Raw genomic sequence first — 22,693 nt, forward strand, 5'->3', positions numbered from 1 at the left:
GGATAGAGCAGCATATGATGGCACAGACTGAAAGATGGGTGTGGTTGGCATATAGAAGGATATGGGGGGACAGGTGGACAATGGTTATATTCGGATGGAGCAACTTATGGGAAGACAAACTGACAGATGGGGGGCATAGAGAGGGGACAGGGCACGATAATGGGGGTACAGATGGATGGGGGAGCAATATAGACAGATGGGCATGCAGGGGTGTGACAGACTAAAGTGCGTGTGTGTGTTTGTGGTGATGAGTGGTGGGATGGGGTTTGCTTACCATCACTGGGTCTGTTGTCTTCAAGCAGGCTCCGGACAGCGGCACCTCCTCCCTCCCCTCCACCGAGCACCTGCAGGGCAGGGTCCGGGCAGCAGCGACCTCCCTCCATGGGGCAGAGCGGATCCAGGGCAGGATCCGTTGCCGGCCAGCAGCAGCACCTCCTCCCCCCACTCCACGGAGTGTCTCCAGGGCAGGGTCCAGTCAGCAGCGGCACCTCCACCCTTCCCTCCATGGAGCGTCTTGAGGGCAGGTTCCAGAGACTCCGGTCACCCACAGTAGCACCTTCTTCCTCCCTGCGGCAGCTACTCCCTCCCCTCCGCGTTCACTATAGTCGCCCTTTGGGGCAGCAGCAGTGTGCATCGCCTGCCTGCCTCCCTCCCGCTCAGGTCAAAAAATGCCCAGAACCTGCACACAGTGGCACTATTATGTGAAGAAATAAATGTAAAAGGGTGCAGGGAATTGCCTGCTTGGTACTCGGGCCCCCCAAAGCCCCTGGGCTCCATAGCAGCTGCATCCCCTGCACCCTCTATAGTTGCGCCACTGCCAAGTATAGTAGCTCTTACTAACAGCTTTGGGGGTCATCTACATTTGGATATAAGTCATTTTAAAAGATTCCTCTCAGATGTAGCAGTACACACCCACGCTTCTAGGTGCCACGTTCACAATCTCTCCATTTATGGAACTAGATACGCCCTTTGGGTGGAGCATGACAGGCCCCCTCAATGGGGCGCTTTGCAAAACTCCATTACCATCTATTATCTCCCTGAAACTAGTTTTCAAAAGTAGGCAAGTATGCATTAGTCCTTATTTTCAGCTTAACATCTTATTAGATATTGCTGTATCATTTTAAGAATGTCACTCTATTATCTCTACTACAATACCTTGGTATAGTATAGTGCTTTCCAGGCAGAATCTGGGCTGCAGCATACACCACACAGGACATACAGAGAGGATGAAATGTTAGCACTGCAGAAAAATGACTGACATACTACAGGGGAAGGAAAGAGTGTGCTGTCCGTGCACAATGGGATAAAGGGACTATTATGTCTGAGCTGAGCCCCATGATTGGATTGTCTGTGCTGCAGAATATAATGGTGTGTAGAAGTCTGTGGATACGATGGTTCGGGATGCGATCCTCTAGGGACCAGCAGCCGAGGATGTGATCCATTCTCTCTATAACAAGGATACTCTTCATGCATATGTACACTACCCCCAGCCCTGGCTGCTGCAGTCTGTAGCCGGGGGCTCTCGTGTGGAATAATGGAAAACAATACATTCTTTCTGAGAGCAGACTGACAGCTCCAGCAAACTGCAGCGCAATGTATTCTGCTCCATAGGGAGATCACCCCCAGGATACGTCACGTGAGGTAGGTGACATTTAATGCAGCAAAATATGAATGTCATCATAAAAGCTGCATAGCCTGAGATGCTGTGTGTGGCTCAGTAGCTTATTGTGTGCAGCTTCCAGACACGGCCAGGTGATAATAAAACACCCTGCTGTGCATCGCACCTTACATACATACATACATACATACATACATCTAACCGGTGGGCGCAGAGCAGACATTCCAGTGCTGACGAGGTTAAATCCCCAATGATCAGCACCTACTGCATGTTCAATAGCGCCCTCCAGTGGTCAGAGCATCAAAGAGAGGCTCAATTTATAATCTGGGTTAATCTCATTAGCCACTAATTTTCACACGCCTGTTATCTTCCATCGCCACTGCCTGCCTCTCTCTCTCTCTCTCTCTCTCTCTCTCTCTCTCTCTCTCCCATAGAATGAAAAATAATAAGAAATCAGCACCTATCTGTGTTAGCTCTGTACTGCTATTACCACATATTGCAAATATTCCTCTGTTCCCTGCTGGGTATTGGTCATACAGTAGGATCGACACAACTAAGGTCGACATGGGTGTAGGTTGACACATCAGAAGGTCGACATGGGTTTAGGTTAACAGGGTCATTAGGTCAACACAATCATTAGGTTGACATGGGCAAGGTCATTATTTAAAAGGTCGACGTGGGTTTTTCACTTTTTTTGGCCTAAATGTCGACACAGTCGACATAGACACCATAACGGTGCACCACGACCCCTCGCATGGCTTGCTGCACCTCGAGTACTGTTCTCACTCAAAGTGGTTGGTAGGGCATGAAATACCACCTGTTGACACACGTTGTCTAAAAAAAATTGTGAAAAACCCATGTCGACTTTTTGACTGTTGACCAGGCCCATGTCAACCTAATGCTTGTGTCAAACTAATGAACCTGTCAACCTTTTAGGTGTCAACCTACACCCATGACGACCTTTCCGTGGTCAACCCAATGCATGTCAACCTTAGGTGTGTCGACCCAATGACATTATAACTCCCTGCCATCTGGAGAATGCAGTGCATGATCTCACCAACATATTCCTTTTCTATTTACAGTATAGATATTTAATATATTTTAAATAAAATTAATATCTACAAATTATATCCCAAAATGGTTTCCAGCCTGTGCATAGCTGTAAATGCCAGTTCTGTACATTGCCTTCATATTTTACACAGCATAACTGGCTGTCATACACCCCATGATGCCCACCAGTAGGACAGAGTATTGTTTATGTAGAAATCTGGCGCATTAGTCTATATCTGTCCGTCATACTCCCCATGATGCCCGCCAGTAGGACAGACTATTGTATGTATAGATGTCTGGCACATTAGTCGGTACTTGTGTATTTTCACGGTAGCCGATATATCGGATGCGATATCAGCGGATATATATCGATGCGATCCGAATCGATTTTTGACCTGTTCATAACCCCACTATCAACTACGGATGGAGTTGATAATATATAGTGTAGCGAGCTACCGAGCCCGAAGCATGGCGAGTGGACGCGGATTACTGCGCTCGCCACACTATATAATATCATTATGAACAGGTTAAAAATCTATTTGGATCGCATCGATATATCGGCCGATATCACATCCGATATATCGGGCGCCGTGAAAATACACAAGAATCCATTAGTCTATAACTGTCCGTCATACTCCCCATAATGCCCGTCAGTAGGACAGAATATTGTATGTGTAGAAGTCTGGCGCATTGGTCTATAACTGGGCGACATACTCCCCTGATGCCCGCCAGTAGGACAGAGTATTGAATGTGTAGAAGTCTGGCGCATTGGTTTATAACTGGCCGTCCTACTCCTCATGATGCCCGCCAGTAGGACAGAGTATTGTATGTGTAGAAGTCTGGCGCATTGATCTATAACTGGCCATCATACTCCCCCTGATGCCCACCAGTAGTACAGAGTATTGTATGTGTAGAAGTCTGGCGCATTGATCTATAACTGGCCATCATACTCCCCCTGATGCCCACCAGTAGGACAGAGTATTGTATGTGTAGCAGTGACGTGCGGTGAGGTCATTGCCTGGGGAGGCACTGACCTCACCGCACGTCACTGCACAGTGGCGTCACTAGGGTTGGTGTCACCCGGTGTAGAAACTCATGGTGTCACCCCCCCTCCCAACTTTCTGGAAGATGGACATGGGATGCTTGTGCGCACCTGAGGCCCACTGAAAAATTGGGGGTGGCCTATCAGAAGGGGGCGTGGCCTATACCATTATTGTATTGTGTACTTGTAGATTGCACATTTTAGTGAACTATGTAATACCCATTACACATGTCGTAATGTCAATTACATATTATGCCAGTTACACATTACCCCCCACACAGCGATGCTAATTACAGAATACACCGCACACTGTGATGCTAATTACACATTATGCCGCATACCTTGATTACCATTACACCCCACACTGTGATGCCAATTATCCAATGCTCCCCACACCGTAATGCCCATTACGCTCCATACCATGATGCCCATTACACCACACAATGTGATGTCTATTAAACATATGCCCCCACAGTGCCAGATATGCCCCCACAGTGCCAGAGACACTTATGCCCCCACAGTGCCAGAGACACATATGCCCCCACAGTGCCAGAGACACATATGCCCCCACAGTGCCAGATATTCCCCCACAGTGCCACGCCACACATCATGATGCCAATTACACAATAGGCCGCACACCGTGATGCCCAATACACTGCACACCATGTTGCCCATTACACTGCACACACCATGATGCCCATTATGCCACACTATGATGCCAATTACACAATAAGCAGCACCCTATGATGCCCATTACACCCCACACTGTAATGGTAATTACACAATACTCCCCATACCATAATGTTGCCCATTACACCCCACATCATGATGCCCATTACACATATGCCCCCATAGTGCCAGACACAGATATGCCCCCACAGTGCCAATATGGCCCCCACAGTGCCAGACATATACTCCACAGTGCCATATATGCCCCCCAGCCCACAGTGCCAAAATATCCCAGCATACATTATTATACATTAGACTCAGTCTGAGTGACTCACCAACAAAATAGATGCAGTCTAGAGCAGCCAGATTAGGAGGGGGAGGGAGCCACCGGCATCCGGCAGTGATTGACACACACACGCACACGCAGCCGGGTCCCTCCTCCGTCCCCTGGGGTGGCCAATCCCCACACAGGAGGGGAAGGCACCAGCCGCCCAGCTTCCCTTCGCAATGCGCCCCGGCTGCGCCGCACCGCACACACAACAGGGGGAGAGGAGGGCGGGTCGTGCGCAGTGCGCATCACATGCCATGCCGACCCGCCCCCCTCTCCCGATGCTGTGTATGCGGTGCGGCCCGGGTGCTCAAGACATGCTGAGACAGTGAGTGTGTGCTGTGTTGCATGCTGGGACTTGTAGTCCCGGCTACCACCCCCCCCCCTCCTCGGTCTGTGCGCCGCTGCAGCGGCGCTCACAGCCGGGCCTGGCTGTCTGTCACTGAGAGTGAGGGCTGTTTCACACAGTACGGTTCCTGCCGCACGGTGAAATCCCGTTCGGCCAGGGAGCCGTGCCGCACTCAGCAGTTGTGAATGGACACTATTGTGTCCATTCACACGGGACGGCCACGGCCCGGCCGCACGGCTGCAGCCGGATCCCCCCACTGGAAGGGACGGCTGCCGGGCTGTGGCCATCCCTGCCATTATAAAATTCTGAGTGCGGCGCGGCTCCCTGACCGTACGGGATTTCACCGTGCGGCAGGAACCGTACTGTGTGAAACAGCCCTTACTGACTAAGCCAGGGCCGGGACAGAGAACACCGTGACCGGCCGTCTCAGAGCTCTGGGTGTCACCCCAGAGACTGGTGACACCCGGTGCGGCCCGCACCCCCTGCACCTGGCTAGTGACGCCACTGTCACTGCATACATACATAGGTATGCAGCGGCCGCCCGCCGCCGGTACATGCGCGCCCCACCTGCCCTCCCACCACCCGGCGGACTCACCTGTCATCTTCTTGGCGGTGACGGCGGCCGGTCCCGGTGAGTGACAACGGCAGTCTCCCAGCAGGCGCCGGACTCCGCGCTGCTGCTGCATCCTCTCACGGTCCTGCATGTGTGATTGGGCCAGCAGATCCAGTGCTGGATCCGCTGTCCAATCACATCTGGGGGCGTGCGTTTATACTGGTGCCGCTGTCATTGCGGCACCAGTATGAATGCCGCTTCCCCATTCATATTCAATGGGCTTTTACAGCCCATTGCTGCACCCTGCCCCCCTGCCCACCCCTTCCCGCCCCACGCTGCCCGGAATCTCAATGTTAACAGCGGGAGGCACCTCTCCCGCTGCCTCCCACCCTCACATGCAGCAGTGTAAGAGGGTGGGAGGCAGCCGGAGAGGGAGAAATGATGAAAATAATAAAAGAAGATATATAAATATCTTCTTTTTATTATTTTCATCATTATGACAGGGGAGGCTCTGACTGCACGTCCCTGATGTGTAGAAGTCTGGCGCATTGATCTATAACTGGCCATCATACTCCCCCTGATGCTCACCAGTAGGACAGAGTATTGTATGTGTAGTAGACTGGTGCATTGGTCTATAACTGGCCACACTCGCCACACTATATAAAATCAACTCCATGCGTAGTTGGATAGTAGGGGTATGAAAAAATGGGGTGCATTTAACATGGGAGCCCAGATAATACATAAGTACCAAAAAAATGGGAAAATGCTCCCAAAATCTCTCACTTTCTGAAACTCTCACCCTATTACATTTGGCCCTCTGTTTTTTGTCCTGTAACCAAGATCTTATCTATTCAACAATCCAATCCCAAGCTTTGAAGTTTATTTAACAGTCTGCGATGTGGGACAGTCTCAAAAGCCTTACTAAAGTCTAGATAAGGTACATCTACAGCCCCACCTTGATCTATTACTTTAGTCACCCAGTCAAAAAAGTCAATAAGATTTGTTTGACATGATCTTCCCCCAGTAAACCCATGCTGTTTTGGATCCTGTAAATTGCTGGTTTTGAGATATTCTACAACTCTTTGTTTTAAGAGTGTTTCCATCATTTTCCCTACTACTGATGTAAGGCTCACTGGTCAGTAGTTGCTTACCTCTTCCTTGCTTCCACTTTTGTGTAGTGGGACTACATTCGCTGTTTTCCAGTTCTCTGGGATTACTTCAGTAGCTAGTGACTGGTTGAATAATTCTGTTAGTGGTTTTACCAGCTCCCCTTTAAGCTCTTTTAGTATCCATACAATACTCTGTCCTACTGGCGGACATCAGGGGGAGTATGGCGGCCAGTTATAGACAAATGCTCCAGACGTCTACACATACAATACTCTGTCCTATTGGCGGGCATCAGGGGGAGTATAACTGGCCGTCATACTCCCCATGATGCCTGCCAGTAGGACAGAGTAAGTCAGGCGCATTGGTCTATAACTGGCCTTCATATTCAGGTCCATTCCTGCCAAGTTGGCAAGAACCGCAAAAAGCTTCTTCCCAACAGCTATTCAGCTATTGAACAACGTACTCTAAGATACTGCTAATCTAAACACCTAACTGCTCTATCTAACCTTGCAAATCATAACATGTGAATTGTCATTTGTATGTGCAACTGATGCAATGTATGTATGTCCTGTTATCCTTCTTGTACCATGTTTGAAGCTGCACTGTATCCACAAAAACTTCCTAGTACAGTATGCGAGAGTATACATGGCCAATAAAGTGATTCTGATTCTGATTATCACAAGAAAAATATTGGCATACATTACAGGGAAGTCCATGAACAGAGCATTTTCTCCCTGGAGAGGGTCAGGTAGGCAATCCTGCACCAGTAACACAACATAACTTTAACTTTTAATAAAAACACACACTAGAGCAGATTTTGCCAACTGTGATCCTCAAGGCACACCAACGGTTCAGGTTTTATGGTTACTTAGCCTTACTTGAGCACAGGTGATTTAATTAGTAGCTGTTACTTTGATTTAAACATATGTGCTCAAGCATGGATAGCCTCAAAACATGGCAGCGTGTTCTCTATACATGCTGCCAGATCGGTCGGGACTAACATCCCAAATGAACAGGAACCGGCCCACTAAGCTCTCCATCACTGGCGGTTCCCAGCGCGACTGTATAGGCAGAGCCATACCTCCCCACATGACCCTCTCCAGGAGGGACACAATGCTCTGTTTCTGGACTTCCCTCTTAATGTATGACTGCCATCACCTGTTTTAAACAGGTTAGTGGATAAGAAAGGTGTTTCACTACACGTGATGGCAATCATACATTAAGAGGGAAGTCCAGGAGCAGAGCATTGTGTCCCTCCTGGAGAGGGTCATGTTAGGAGGTATGCAGATCACTCGTACACACAGCACGATGCACCGATATATTGTGTTTTATATATATATATATATATATATATATATATAAATAGGTAATGGAGAAATGAGCGTCACTCCAGGGGGCTGGTAATATAAACTTTATTAAATAGAAGCAGGATTACATGCTGCAAATGTCGACGTTTCAATACAAGGATGTATTTTTATCAAGACTGCATGATCCTGACAACAAGATGAAACAACACCGTTCACAGATATATGGCTTATACACACTGGCCGATGGTGCATCGACTTCCTATTTATTTAGCACCTTCATGAAGATAATAGATAGTATCTGATTGGTTGCCCATAGCAACATCTCATATAAAATAGAACTCCCATCTTAGTTAATTTCCCCTTGACTGTCACAGGCAAAGTAAGCGACTGGTGCTCCTCATTTTTAAAATAGGGACAACGTGTGCCATAGACTGTGAAGTAGAGTGTTCTCATGGGAAAAGGGTGTAGCCACACAATAGTACCCCGTATCTAAATGTTGCCAAACAGTATTGCTCCTTACCAGAGGAATAAGTTCATACCCAATGCACAATGGCGTAATACAGGGTGGTGCCCCTTCCCCATTAGTTCAAGCTTGCGCATATGGCAATAACCGTCAGCGCATGATCAGTCAGACAGCTGAGGGTGTAAGGGAGGAAGTAACGCACACACAATACTTCTCAGTGAATGCCAGGACGGGCTTCTGTCTGAGCTGTTGTCACCAGTGGTATATCTGCGTGAATAAAGATTCCAGGATAGTCAATGTCGAGGACTCTACACAGAAGCCAGGGCTACTGTCAGAATTTGTGGGGCCCAGTACAGGTGACATAGCCAGTTCCCTGATACACAGCACTCCATATATAGTTTATCTAGGACAGTAGGGCAGCACAGATGGTGTAATGGTTAGTATTGCTGCCTCACAGCACTGAGGTCATGGGTTCAATTCCCACCATGGCTCTAACTGTGCAGAGTTTGTATATTCTCCCAGTGCTTGCGTGGGTTTCCTCTGGGTACTCCGGTTTCCTCCCACAATCCAAAAATATACTGGGTCAGCTGTTAGTGTGAAATTTGATAAAATGGAGAGTGATAAAACACCAGCCAATCCGCTCCTACGTGCCATGTTACAGGCTGTGTTTGAAAAATGACATTTAGGAGCTGATTGGTTGGTGGTTTATCACTCACCATTTTATCACTTTTCAAGGCTTAGTACATCTGGCCCACTGTCAGGTTAATTGGTTCCCAACAAAAATAACCCTAGAATGAATGCATGTGTACATGTGGCAGGGAATATAGGGGTGCTTCTGGTTGGCTCGGTAAGACGTGAAGCTCGCAGCTTAACAAGTTCCTGTAGCGTCGCCCCAGCGAATACCTGCCCCCCCCCCCCTCCGCCAACATATCCCCCCACAACCCTCGCATGTCCCGCAGCAGGAGGAATCATTTGATGGTCGGCGATCATCTAATGATTTCTCCAGGGCTCGCAAATATAAGTCAGTGGAGACTAAATTATATTTGCAGCTTCCGGCCGAAGACAGGGCGGGCGGCAAACGTCTTGTGACATCAGCTTACAACGGCCAACGTTTGCATGGGAATGCCCATGAAGCAATGAGCTTTCCCATGTCCCGCCGCAGCCACCGCCCCAACCACGCCCCCTCCCCCCCCATGTGAGCGCCACCCCAACAGTGCAGGTTGGCGAGGGCGCTCGCACCGAAGCCCTGCACATGTGCATAACTGACTATGGTCATGTGCAGGACACAAACATCGGTCCCCGTGCAAATCAAAATCAGGTCCATAGAGTGTAAACTCCCCTTGGGCAGCGGGTGTGAAATGGGGCTGGGGGGGCAGGCATTTGCCCGGGCGGTGGGTGGCGTTTACCTGTTCAGTAGGCTGTAAACAGGTCTGAATCAGGCCCAATGTTCTCCTGCTGATAATCAGAATAAGGCTGCCATTTTTGGCTTGCGGTACATACAACCACATTTTTTAAATTAGTGACTATTATCGGAAGGAATGGAAAGTGAGCGTAATAATGATTCATCAGTTGTGTCCTCCTGCAGGATTATCCTAGTTATAGCTATGTCAGTGTCCTCTCCTGGAGCCATGTCACTGTCCCTGTCTATCTATCTATCAGGCATGACCCTAATCTGTAAAACAAAGAGAGGCCTGTGGCCATTTGTTTTCCTGCTCTCCTAATGATTCTAGTAACATGATTTAATAGGACACTTTTGTTTTTTTATTTTTTTATATTTTGTGCTTTCTAAATAATTGCACATGTGCTTAGCAGTCTATTTTTCTAAATAAAGTTGACCTTTTTTTTTTTGTTGGTTATATATTTTTCTTCCCGGGGCAGTCCAATGTTGATCTGCCATCCACAATTATCTGCATAGTAATAGTTTCTGTTCTGGATCCAGGTGTTAGATCTACAGTGTCACACCTCTCAACTGTCCCGACTGCAGCGGGATAGTCCTGCTAACTGGAGACTGTTCTGCTCTCCCTCCCGTGGGTGGCAGTGTTCCGCCAGCGGTGGGGCATTTGGGGGGAGCCGGCGATGCGCACAGCATCTACTCAGTGCTTGGCCCCACCCCTTCACTTGCCGCCTTTACTCTGTGGCCCTGGCCCTGTCCCTTTTTGGGTCCCAATTTTCTTTTTTCATAAAAGTTGGGAGGTATGCAGTGCCTAGATAGACATTCAATAGGTCGACCCAAATCATGGCAAGCAAAGCAAGCCATGCAATGGTACGTGTTACACTAAATGGGGGTCTATGGGCCAGATTCTCTAAGCTTCAAAAGTGATAAAATAGAGAGTGATAAACAGCCAGCCAATTAGCTCCTGCCTGACATTTTTCAAACACAGTCTGTGACATGGCAGGTAGGAGCTGATTGGCTGGCTGTTTATCACTCTCCATTTTATCACTTTTGAAGCTTACTGCATCTGGCCCTATGTCACCAGGTGTTGACATTGACACCAAAAAATTTAGACCGTTTCATGTGTCTGCCTTTTCATGTCGACCTTTTGACCACGTTGATCTTTATCATGTCAACCTTTTGATGTCGACCTATCGACTGTCTATCTAGAAACTGTCTATCTAGTAATCCACATCATTATGCTCTATTTTACAAGTAGCTGTAAATGGAGGAGTCTGTCTGTAAAGTCATAAAAGCAAGGCTTGATAAAACCTTTTGGGGACAAGGGATACTTAAATGCCGCCATACAATAGTACGAGATATCCGGGCAACTGATCCGGCAGCCCATCAGTGGTCATTTACATAAGATGTATCACATGCAATCCCGTTCACTGATGCATGTATGACAAATCAGGGGCGTAACTATAGCACCGCAGCCCCCGCCACCGCGGGGGAACGCTGTGCATGTGGGGGCTGCGGTGCTATAGTTAAACCCCCCCTCAATCCCCCGCAGACTTACCTATCGCGCTGGTCCCGGCGGCTCCGTTCTTCTGCTGAGGACCACCACAAAATGGCCGCCCCCATATAGCACACAGTTCTCTGAAACTGTCTGCTGTATGGGGGCGGCCATTTTCTGGTGGTCCTCAGCAGAAGAACGGAGCCGCCGGGACCAGCGCGATAGGTAAGGCTGTGGGGGATTGAGGGGGGGTTTGCATGGGCGGCGGGGTAGGGGTGTTCGGCGGGGCGGCGACGGGTGGGGGGGGCGCCCCCCCCTAACGGCGGGGGGGCGCCCAAAACGTAGCTACGCCACTGTGACAAATTATTTCAGCACTCACAAGCTCGGATCCGATGCGCATGGAAATGCACTTTGGATCACAATCGTAAGTAAAATACATATGATTTGACACTTTTAACATGATTTATGTTCCCGATGCCCATAATTGGGTATAAAAGTGCCAAATTCCACTAGTGTATGAGGGCTCTTGTTCGCACCACCCCCACGGACACTTCTTACCTGCGCACTACTGTTGACTGTTAACAGGGCCAAAACTAGGATTTCTGTTGCCTGGGTCAAGGCAATAATTTGGTGCCTACCCCCACGAGTTTGTTGAAGGATAAAAAAAAAAAAACGTATATTAGGAGGTGCAAAAAACAGAAGGGTCTGATAGGGTGCTCCCACTTGAGATATGAAGGACTTCGATGTCAGTAAATCTTGTAGAAATATGATACCTCAAAACGAGAAGAATAAACAAATCGCTGCATTCATAGTGTAGATTTTGAATAAAACATATAATAAAAACTTCTACGGTCAATATATATTCTCCGTACCGCAAATGAGCCTTCCCTTAGGCCACAAGATATTTCGTATAATGTCGTCTGATAAGAATATGGTTCCCTTTTTCCTTTTTTCCTCTGCTCGTATACCTCGGTTAAAAATTCAATATTTGCACATAGCGTAAAACTGTAACAATTTATTCAAAACATGATAGTACACACAATCAAAATTGGCATAGTACAGTGTCTGGCCTTATTATCAAGGCTATTTATGTCGCTTATAGGACAGTCAGAAGGATAATTTCTCAGTGGGATCCCGGGTTTCCACCGAAAAAAAAAAAAAGGCTCCGTCCCAAATAGCCTCAGATGGTGTATTGACAAGTCCAGTCCAACAGCCTCTATGTCCTTAAAACAACTACCAACGCGTTTCTGCTTGATCACAAGCCTTCCTCAGCCACCCTGAGGAAGGCTTGTGATCAAGCAGAAACGCGTTGGTGGTTGTTTTAAGGACATAGAGGCTGTTGGATTGGACTTGTCAATACACCATCTGAGGCTATTTGGGACGGAGCTTATTTTTCGGTGGAAACCTGGGATCCCACTGAGAAATTATCCTTCTGACTGTCCTATAAGCGACATAAATAGCCTTGATGATAAGGCCAGACACGGTACTATGCCAATTTTGATTGTGTGTACTATTATGTTTTGAATAAATTGTTACAGTTTTACGCTATGTGCAAATAATGAATTTTTAACCGAGGTATACGAGCATAGGAAAAAAGGAAAAAGGGAACCATATTCTTATCAGACGACATTATACGAAATATCTTGTGGCCTAAGAGAAGGCTCATTTGCGGTACGGAGAATATATATTGACCGTAGAAGTTTTTATTATATGTTTTATTCAAAATCTACACTATGAATGCTGCGATTTGTTTATTCTTCTCGTTTTGAGGTATCATATTTCTACAAGATTTACTGACATCGAAGTCCTTCATATCTCAAGTGGGAGCGCCCTATCAGACCCTTCTGTTTTTTGCATCTACTATTTCTGGATAGTTTGGTGAGTTTGGTGATCCTTCAGGGGATATATACATACATACACACACACACACACACATACAAACACATACATACAGTAGGAGCAAGTTTCATCTTTGCTCCTTTGGCCATGGCTAGCCATGGCTATTCTATTGTTCTCAGCTGCAATACGTATTGTATTGCAGTTGAGAACAAAAGATTAGCCATGGCTAGCCATGGCTAGCCCCGCCCAAAGGAGCAAAGATGAAACTTGCTCCTACTGTACATACATACCACATGAAAAGCCTGTGTTTGTCCCTCTGCACCTTACTCTGTAGGAGACCTCACAGTCCCAGTGCTGCCTCTGATTAAAAACCCTCCCATGACTAGGCTGCTGCTGCTGTTATCCATGGGCCTGAGAAGCATGTAATGAGCTCCACTAATCAGAGCTCAGCTAACCTTTTTTTTTTTTTTAAATACATGCCAACCACAGGGGGCCCCTAGCTAGAGGGGGGCCCAGGGGCACTGACCCCTTGTGCCCCCATTATAATCCGGTCCTGTTCCCAAGGCTGCAAGTCCACCAAACCCCACCTTGCGAATGATTGGCTGCCCGCCACCCATTGCAAGGGCGACTCGCTCACAGGGGTTTGTGAATGGATGTTACACAGTAACATCCATTTACAGGGCAGGGGGAACCTCACACATCTTTCGATGGTCACCAACCATTGAAAGATGTGAAAGGTGCATGCATATAAAAGTGACTTTCAAGTCATTTACATATGTGTGCATGCTGGGAAGGAAATGGGCAATGGCCACCCCCCGCACCAGCATCTCAGCCTCATTAGCAGGGTCACAGATGGGTGTTAGGTCACATCCACGGCCAACCACTAGAGCACCAGCTCCAGGTCAAACAGGGGGTGCCGTTAATGCTGATGGAATTCTCCGTTTGGCCCCTATGTCACACAGCTTAGGAGCACATAGAGTTGGAGACAATGTAGGAGAGATGCCCCATTCACAGCAGAAGCCCGGCAGCAGACTCCTTCCTGTTCCCGGGTCACAGATATGGTTGTCACCTCATGCATCATCAATTCCTGCAGATCATCCCCCCCCCCCCCCCCCAATAATAAAATGGGAAACCACCCTGCTCCCCCTGTATAATAATAATAACAACAACAGGTCACCACAGTCTGCTCCCCCCTGTATAATAATAACAGGACACCACAGACTGCTCCCCCTGTTTGATCATAACAACAGAACACCACAGGCTGCTCCACTGTATAATAATAACAACAACAGGACAACACAAGCCACTCCCCCTGTATAGTGGAACACCACAGGCTGCTCCCCTTGTATAATAATAACAGGACACCACAGGCTGCTCCCCCTTTTATAATAACAACAACAGGACAATACAGGCTGCTCCCCCTGTATAATAATAACAACAGGACCCCACAGGCTGCTCCTCCTGTATAATAATAATACTAATAATAATAATTATAATAGGCAACACAAGCCACTCCCACTGTATAGCCACTACCCGATCTCGACAAATACCAAGACTGGAGCAATCGACGGAAATGCCTTTCCTGTGAGTGGAACACACAGGCTGGAAGTAAGGTGGAATGCACGGGCCCGAAGTAGAGTGTGATTGGCACAGGTTGCTTGCAGGTGTCTGGCCCTTCCCCTCCTACACCCCGGCCACAGCCCCGCTCTCTGTACCGATGTCACAAGACATGTCCTCTCCTCGGTGCAGAAGGCCGGTGGCCATGTTCCTGTAGACCAGTCCGGCAGCAGTGGGGGCTGTACAGGCTTTTCCAGACACCGGAATTCAGGGAGAACCCCGGAATCTGGGTGACTGCAAAAGCCTCCTCGAGGGTTGCCACCAAATCCGGGAGAATCCCAGAAATCCGGGAGAGGTGGAGAGAACCCTAGTCACAGACCCTCTAGCCGCCCCCCTCTAGTTGTGGCCCTGCGACTAACATTGCACAGTGGCAGCAGTCTCCCTCCCTCCGCATATCAGCAGCATGTGCTAGGCTGTAGAGTCTCCAGGGTGGCTGCTGTCTAATAGCACTCCTAGTCAGGACTGTTTCTATACAATTTGGCTCCCAGTGCAAACAGTAAAAATGTATAAGTAAATACATTTGTGTGTGCATGCGTACAACACAATAATTCCCCTTACACCATATTATGCCCCACAAATAATGCCCCTAACACCACATTATGCCCCCACAGTTTTGCTTTTGTCACCATATAATGCCTTCACAATAATGCCCCTGACAACATGTGCACCAGAGAGCAAAGACTCTGGTAGAGTCTCAGTACTAGAGTCTTTGCTTTCAATGTATGGCGCCATCTTCCCTGGAGATGTCACTATGCAAGAGGAGGAACCTGCCTCCCAGAGCAAGATAAGTATGCTTGAGGGGTGGGAGGTAGGTATGAGAGGACCTGCACCTCTGTTGGGACCCAGGCCCAGGTAATGAGTACCCAACATCAATGCATTTACTGTAGGACCACCTTTGCCTGAACGTAAGAGTTGCATAATAGGTGGTTTTATTCAAGTTTATATGGATGTTCCTTATAAAGAACAGACTTCGGAAATAGAGCAGGGTGTATTTAAGGGAAAATGTTGTAGAAACCCTTCCTTTCCTATATGTTTTAAGCAATAACTAGCACTACTCTATAGAAGCCTATTCTACTATAGGTTGTCAGAGGAATACGATCGGATTCCTTCCAGAACTTCTGTGGTCGCCACATATCTCTGCATATGTGCAGATGAACTCCTGGGTCATAAAGCCAGGAGTCCAGTTACCAGCGCTGATCGCCAAGGACAGCACTTATCAGAGAGCTGCTGTATGTGTTACTAATCACATATGTTAGTATATACGCCTTTAGTATTAGCATGATGGTGGGATGTACCACAAGTGGTTGGTATATACATTGCGCCTATAATGTCTTTTAAATTCTCTTTAATTACTTTGCTGGCTTAAAAGCAATTGACGCTCTCGTGTTTATAATGCCCGAGCTATGCAAAGTTGTTGCTAATTAACCCCCCCCCCACACATACACTTCTTACCTGAGAGCGGCAGTAGGCACTAGCCTGTCTCCCAAGCCCAGCACACAGCAGTGTGGAGAGTCCTGGGTGCCTGCACTCAGTTGGGACATGCCTGTATGGTTAGGCCACAGTCCCTACAGTAACTGGGCCCAGCACCACTCAGTACACTTTTGCATCTTGTCTTGACCGGTAACATGATACACTCTCCAGCCACAACGGGGGGTCACTCCTTCTGCACTCTGCCTCTGACTTCACTCATCCTTGAGATACTCCCTGGTGGAGTGTTTTGCCCTCTATGGCCTGAACAGTCATCATTTGGGGAAACCCACGCATACAAGGCAATCTTGGGTTCTCTGTGTACTTCTCTCCTTCGGGATGCTGACCACAGTTCTAACCGCCGGTCATCTGTATGTATCCTGCTATAAGATATTGCTGGCGATTTTATGTTTGAAGTTTAGTTGGTACTTGTGTATTTTGGCGGCGCCCGATTTCAGCATCGTACGATGAACGCATCGCATGCCATGTACCCGATGGCATGCGATGTGATGCAACGCGATTTTGACCCCCTATACGATGAAAAATCGTATAAGCACCCTAAAGGGTGCCTTTGAGCACCCTAATGGGTGCTTACAATGTTAAATGCACCCCCACGCCACCCCCCACTATAAACGTGAACCCGAAGCGTGGCGAGCGCAGCGAGCCCGTGAGGGGCGGCGGTACACGTCCTACGACCTTTTCATACCCCCACTATCCACGTCGGCGTGGAGTTGAGAATAGATTAGTGTGGCAAGCGCAGCGAGCCACCGAGCCCGAAGCGTGGCGAGCGCAGCGAGGGGACGCGGATACCTGGCGGGCTTCACAGGTATCCGCGTCCCCTCGTGTGGCTCGCCACGCGGACACCTGTGAAGCCCGCCAGGGGACGCGGATACCTCGCAGGGCTCGCTGTAACAATGTCACCAGGCATGTCCTCTCCTCAGCGCAGGGCTCGCTGCGCTCGCCACGCTTCGGGCTCGGTGGCTCGCTGTGCTCGCCACACTAATCTATTCTCAACTCCACGCCGACGTGGATAGTGGGGGTATGAAAAGGTCGTAGGACGCATACCGCCGCCCTCTTAGGGTGCTTATACAATGTTTAATCGCATCGCATCGTATGGCATTGTATGCCATGTACAATGGCATACAATTTGAAAATTGTATGCCATCGTACACTAACCAACGAAATCGCGTCGCATCGCATACCATCGCATGCGTTATGGTATGTGATGCGATGGGCGCCGCCAAAATACACAAGTACCATTTAGTTTCTTTATTAAATACCTTTTAAAGTTTCTTCATAACCAGAGAACAGGCGATTTCTAAATATTATAACACAGCAGAGTGTGTGTGTGTGACACTAAAATAAGGATTTGAATTATAACTGTACTATGCCATTATCTTTAGCCATGCAGGACCAGATGCTGTGGGGAGCCCTGAGCCTCCTACGGGTAGTGTGGTGCCTCAATCCGCAGAAGGGATACCTGCATCCTGATGAATTCTTTCAGTCTCCTGAGGTCATGGCTGGTATGTTTCTCTGTTTCATCAATGTTAACCTATACATTTGCAACGTCTGGGCGTCTTGGGTGTACAGTGCAAATTGGTTTTGTACCAGTGAGCCTAATTGCATTCATCCCAATATTTTCATTACTGAAATTGGGTCCCTAATGAAGGACTGGTGCCTAAAAAGGACTTTGGGGGGCATGCCTATCGCTCTGGGAGCCGCTGGCTATGCCCCAGTCCCCATCTATGCCGCATGTACTGTACACGGCATCTATTCACTGCTGCTCTGCCAAGCAGACCACCACCACCACCAGGGGACACTGTGGCCTGCATGTGGAACAGCGGGACAATGCCCAAAAAACAGGACTGTCCAGCTAAAATCGGGACAGTTGGAAGGTACATTACTGACACACTGCTCTCACTGTGTTAAATGTAACCCTCTACCCACTTAGATTCTGCAGCTAATTGGAAACAGTGGGATTCAGTGCTTAACCCATGGTTTACTGCACAGGGAACCGGCTACGTGCATAGGTATACCCTGCAGCTAACTGAATTCTCCCCGGTGTGTTTGAAGGTCTTTACACTGGGTACAGTAAAATTCATGTGGAAGGTGCAGAAAGCATCCAGTATAACTAGAGTCCCCTTGTCTAGAGCTGGTACAAAATTCAGCAAGTTTGCAGAGCGAGGATCTCCCTTAACCACACTTCTTTCACATTTTACTAATCATGCTCTGCAAAATGAATTTGTGCTAGTACAAAGCCATACAGGTGACCGGCAATGGGGATGCCGGCTGCCAGAATACCGATGCCAGCATCCAGATGTAGGGAATCCTGACAGGGACACGGTAAGTATACTTACCCCTGCCCTCCGTTAACCCTCACTCACACACATCGGCAATGTGATCATTGATTATGCCGTTTCATTGCTTATGCATGCAGAGAAGTGCAGAAATTGCTGAAAAGCTATTTCTGTACTTCTACACTAGAGTCTGAATCAGGCCTATACTGGTGGAGCCACGCTTGTTTGACGATACATACACATATGCTAATTTCTATTTTTCTTTCTAAAAGGTGATATTTTAGGTCTGGACATCAATCGTCCTTGGGAATTTCTACCCGTCTTCCCCTGCAGGACAGTACTCATACCTCTGCTCACATCCGGCACTGCCTTCTGGATTGTGGAAATACTACGTCGGTTGGGGTTTGAGACCATTGTGAATTGCAGTTATATTCTTCTGGTGCTCCCTCGACTCTTCATAACTGTTCTTTCCTTTGTACTGGACTACTCTGTGTATCAGATAGCACCCGCCTGGGGATCAAACCCATGGAAGGCATTGGTCCTCTTAGCTATGTCTCATGTGACTCTAGTCTTCTACACAAGAACAATCAGCAATGCTATAGAGGGCGTTTTATTTGCCCTGCTTCTGCTCCTTACTTCATCTGGAAACTCAAACACTACAGTAAGGTCTAATCATTTCATCGGAATGGTCTTGGCAGCTGGATTTTTTAACAGACCCACTTTCCTCTGTTTTGCCTTCATGCCAGTACTTTACAGGGTTTGCCAAAGTGACAAGTCACATTTCTCGTACACATCTATCATTTATAATTTGATTAGGATGTTACCTGGTGCATTGTTCACATCAATCATCTTCATGGTAGCGGATACAATGTACTATGCAGGCCATTATCCATTTTCTATAAATGGCATGGAAGGCTTTATTAACCAAGTAATACAAAATACTATCATAACTCCACTTAACTTTCTGCATTATAACCTCAACCCCCATAATCTTGCACTACATGGGGTTCACCCCCCAATAACTCACCTGGCAGTTAACGGTCTTATGCTCTTCGGAGTCCTACATGTGTCCGCAGTGTGTTCTGGCATTAACATGATACACAAGAGCTGGAATCGTTCCAGGGTTCATACCAGTGAGAACGAGCAGCAATCCCTCCAACAAAACAGGGTACTGTTGATGTTTTATTTTGCACCGCTATTAGTTATGTCTTTATTTAGGCACCAAGAACCTCGTTTCCTCATTCCCCTGGTGCTGCCTTTAGTATTGCTAGTTTCCAATTATACCAGAACAGTTAAAACAAATTGTGTTATTGTCTTGTTTAATGTCCTAGGAGCCCTTTTCTTTGGCTGCCTGCATCAAGCTGGACTAATTCCCAGCTTATTCCACATACAGCAAATTGTGCAGTCTGCAACCGCTGGCAACATGTCATCTCATTATACACTCCTGTTCACACACACATACATGCCTCCTTATTACCTGCTGACATTACAGAAAGGACAGACATCAGTGGATATCATAGATCTCGCTGGCATACCTGAAGCCCACCTGTGCCAAAAACTACATGGAATTAAAACTGATCTGTCATATAGAAACTCACATGCGCTGGGGACAAAGCGGCATCATTTTATAGTTGTGTTCCCTGGCACTATTAGATCAGATGTGGAAACTTGTGGTTTGGTCCATAAAGCTCAGACCTTGTTTACTCCACATTTGTCTATGGAAGATCCTCCCAAGATTTCCCATTTGTTTACAGGTAACTTATTAAGTCACATGTCCCTGCATATAATTGAGGTGGATGTGGACAAATGACGGTGATTATAACATGTTAGAGCCAGTATTGCAAGTATGCTAATGCTGGTGAAAAGAACAGGAACATGGCACTTATTTCCCTTTTTTTTTTACCACATACGTGTTACATTTGGCCCATCTATATTCAAATGGTGGATTAAATGTGATTTGTTTAGGATATTATATTAAGCACAAATTTTTAAGCACAAATTTTTATGGTATTTATTTTGACAGAATCAGAATCAGCTTTATTGGCCAGGTATAGTTGCATATACTAGGAATTTGTTTTCAGTTTGCTGTGATTTAAATGATCGCCACTTTAAAAATATGACTATTCTCTAGCGAAATCCTGGACCTCCGGCAACTTGAACCCTATTACATTTACTCCATAAAGTGGAGAAATGATGTACCAACCAGGGGTTAAAGTGAGGGGGAACAGGGTGGAACTGAGTTCCACCACATGTAGTTGTTGGTGGAACTAGTTCCACTTCCACCACAGCCCTGCACAGTTATTCCAACAGAAAAGCATGAACTGCCACCCAGTCAGTGCAACCATCTCCCCCTCCCCAGGAACTGATGACTCCTTGGTTCTCCTCCACCTGCAATCCCCCCCTTCTGGTACGCAAGGGTACATTAGTTCCACCACCTGTCTAGGATCACTTTAAACCCTGATACCAACCAATCGGCTTCTAATTATCATTTTTCTATAACAGCTTGTAACATTGCAGTTAGGAGCTGATTGGTTGGTACTTTATCTTTTTTCACTTTATATCTCTCCATAACAGTACAGCTGCCGCATGGTGCAAATTAAAATTGCGCTATTTTTGCACCATACATTTATATGCTAAACTGTAAACACCCCTGGCCCTCAGGCACACTAATAAGTGCCATGGGTCTTGGAATGATGGTAAATGGTTGTGTGGTGACCTCGTTTATTGGGTTCCACATTTGCTGTGTGCAATTTGGTTACTACAATGTAGTACTTAGTAAATTATATATAAGACAGACAGGATGTTGCTTTTAGCCGCTGGGTAAATGTAAAGATGACATTTCGACATATTTGTGTTTAGGAAACCCACACATTTAACCTGGTTCTATCTTCCACAGATACATATAGATAAGTTCTAATGCCAGTAATTCTGCAATTTTATTTTAGATCTAAAACCAAGATGTCTTCTATCGGCAGGATGTATTAAACAGGTAGTTGAAACTGTCGTTGGGGATTCGGATTGGGACCCTTGGGATTAGCATTATTAGTAGACAAAGTGTGAGGCCTTAATTAAACTACTGTACTTCTCATATGAACCAATGCTACAGTACTAGTAGATGAATGGCAGACAGCACCACAGTTATGGACATTAGAATGCCCAGAGTAGAGACTGAGCACAGAGGTCTGTAGATATGCTGATTTGTGTGCTGGAAGCACAATGGAGATAGTCTATAGATAACGCAGGTCTTAAGGTGCCCACACACTAGGACAATTTTTTTTGACGATTGGCTGATTTCGTTTGGATGCGCGCTCCCGCGGATCTTTAGCTAAATCTTTTGATCATACATGCTGCATGAAAGTTGCTGAGGCTCTTTCCCCCTGCGGTTACATGATCAGGAGTCAAAAGGGGAGGAATAGCCTCAGCAATATTGTTACTATCGCAAGCCCTGGAGAACTGATCACATGATCGGAGATAACCTGCGGCCACGTGACCACGAAGGGGATGCTGGAAATATACATTACTGTTGATTGATTACGTGGCTACAGCAGGGTTCCTTCTTGATTGGGCACTTTAGATTCATGCCTCAAACTGAAAGAGCCCTTCAGACCAATGATCGAGTGTTTATATGAATAAATATATATATTGAATTGACTAATTGTACACATGTGTAATCAATGCATATCATTAGTGAAGGTATATATACTCAACCACTGCCAGTCAACCCATCACCTTTGAAAAAGCTGTCATCAGCGAAACGCTTCAGGGGGACTACTAGACATAGCAATCCACATCCCCAATTCACTGCCCTGACCAGCCTGGATGAATCCAACTTTCAGTGGCACTCACAGGTCTGTCAACCACCACGTTTATCACGCCCACTTGCTCATTTGGATTACAAAAGGGACTCTGCTGGAATATCAGTCCCATACAGCGATGAAGTTCAATCTGCTAAGGATTTTGAGCCTTATATCCAGGGCTATTTTTGTGCAGGCTCCAGCAGGAACTGTGGCCCTTATTCTAGTTCACTCTTTCTGACAAAATATTTGTTAGATGGACAAAACCATTTGCACTGCAGGTGAGGCAGGTGTAAAACCCCACC

At 47.1% G+C, this 22,693-nt stretch overlaps 1 protein-coding gene across 1 annotated transcript; it reads left to right on the forward strand.

The window, feature by feature from the left end:
• The first annotated feature begins 1,023 nt into the window (after nucleotides 1-1,023).
• On the forward strand, nucleotides 1,024-22,662 carry PIGZ (phosphatidylinositol glycan anchor biosynthesis class Z (Gwada blood group)). Its single transcript, XM_083177623.1, has 3 exons — nucleotides 1,024-1,641; nucleotides 17,701-17,820; nucleotides 18,867-22,662. The coding sequence occupies exons 2-3, from the start codon at nucleotides 17,703-17,705 to the stop codon at nucleotides 20,402-20,404; spliced, it is 1,656 nt and encodes a 551-aa protein (XP_083033749.1). The 5' UTR covers nucleotides 1,024-1,641; nucleotides 17,701-17,702; the 3' UTR covers nucleotides 20,405-22,662.
• Nucleotides 22,663-22,693: the final 31 nt, after the last annotated feature.

This window comes from Crinia signifera, chromosome 3, assembly GCF_055691185.1.
Source record: "Crinia signifera chromosome 3, ASM5569118v1, whole genome shotgun sequence".
Taxonomy (NCBI): Eukaryota; Metazoa; Chordata; class Amphibia; order Anura; family Myobatrachidae; genus Crinia; species Crinia signifera.

What these genes read in the sequence shown, in the direction of transcription:
- PIGZ (XM_083177623.1), top strand. Translation starts at nt 17,703, where the DNA reads ATGCAGGACCAGATGCTGTGGGGAGCCCTGAGCCTCCTACGGGTAGTG. An exon ending in GTCTCCTGAGGTCATGGCTG is followed by an intron (nt 17,821 to 18,866) that starts GTATGTTTCTCT and finishes TCTTTCTAAAAG; the next exon opens with GTGATATTTTAGGTCTGGAC.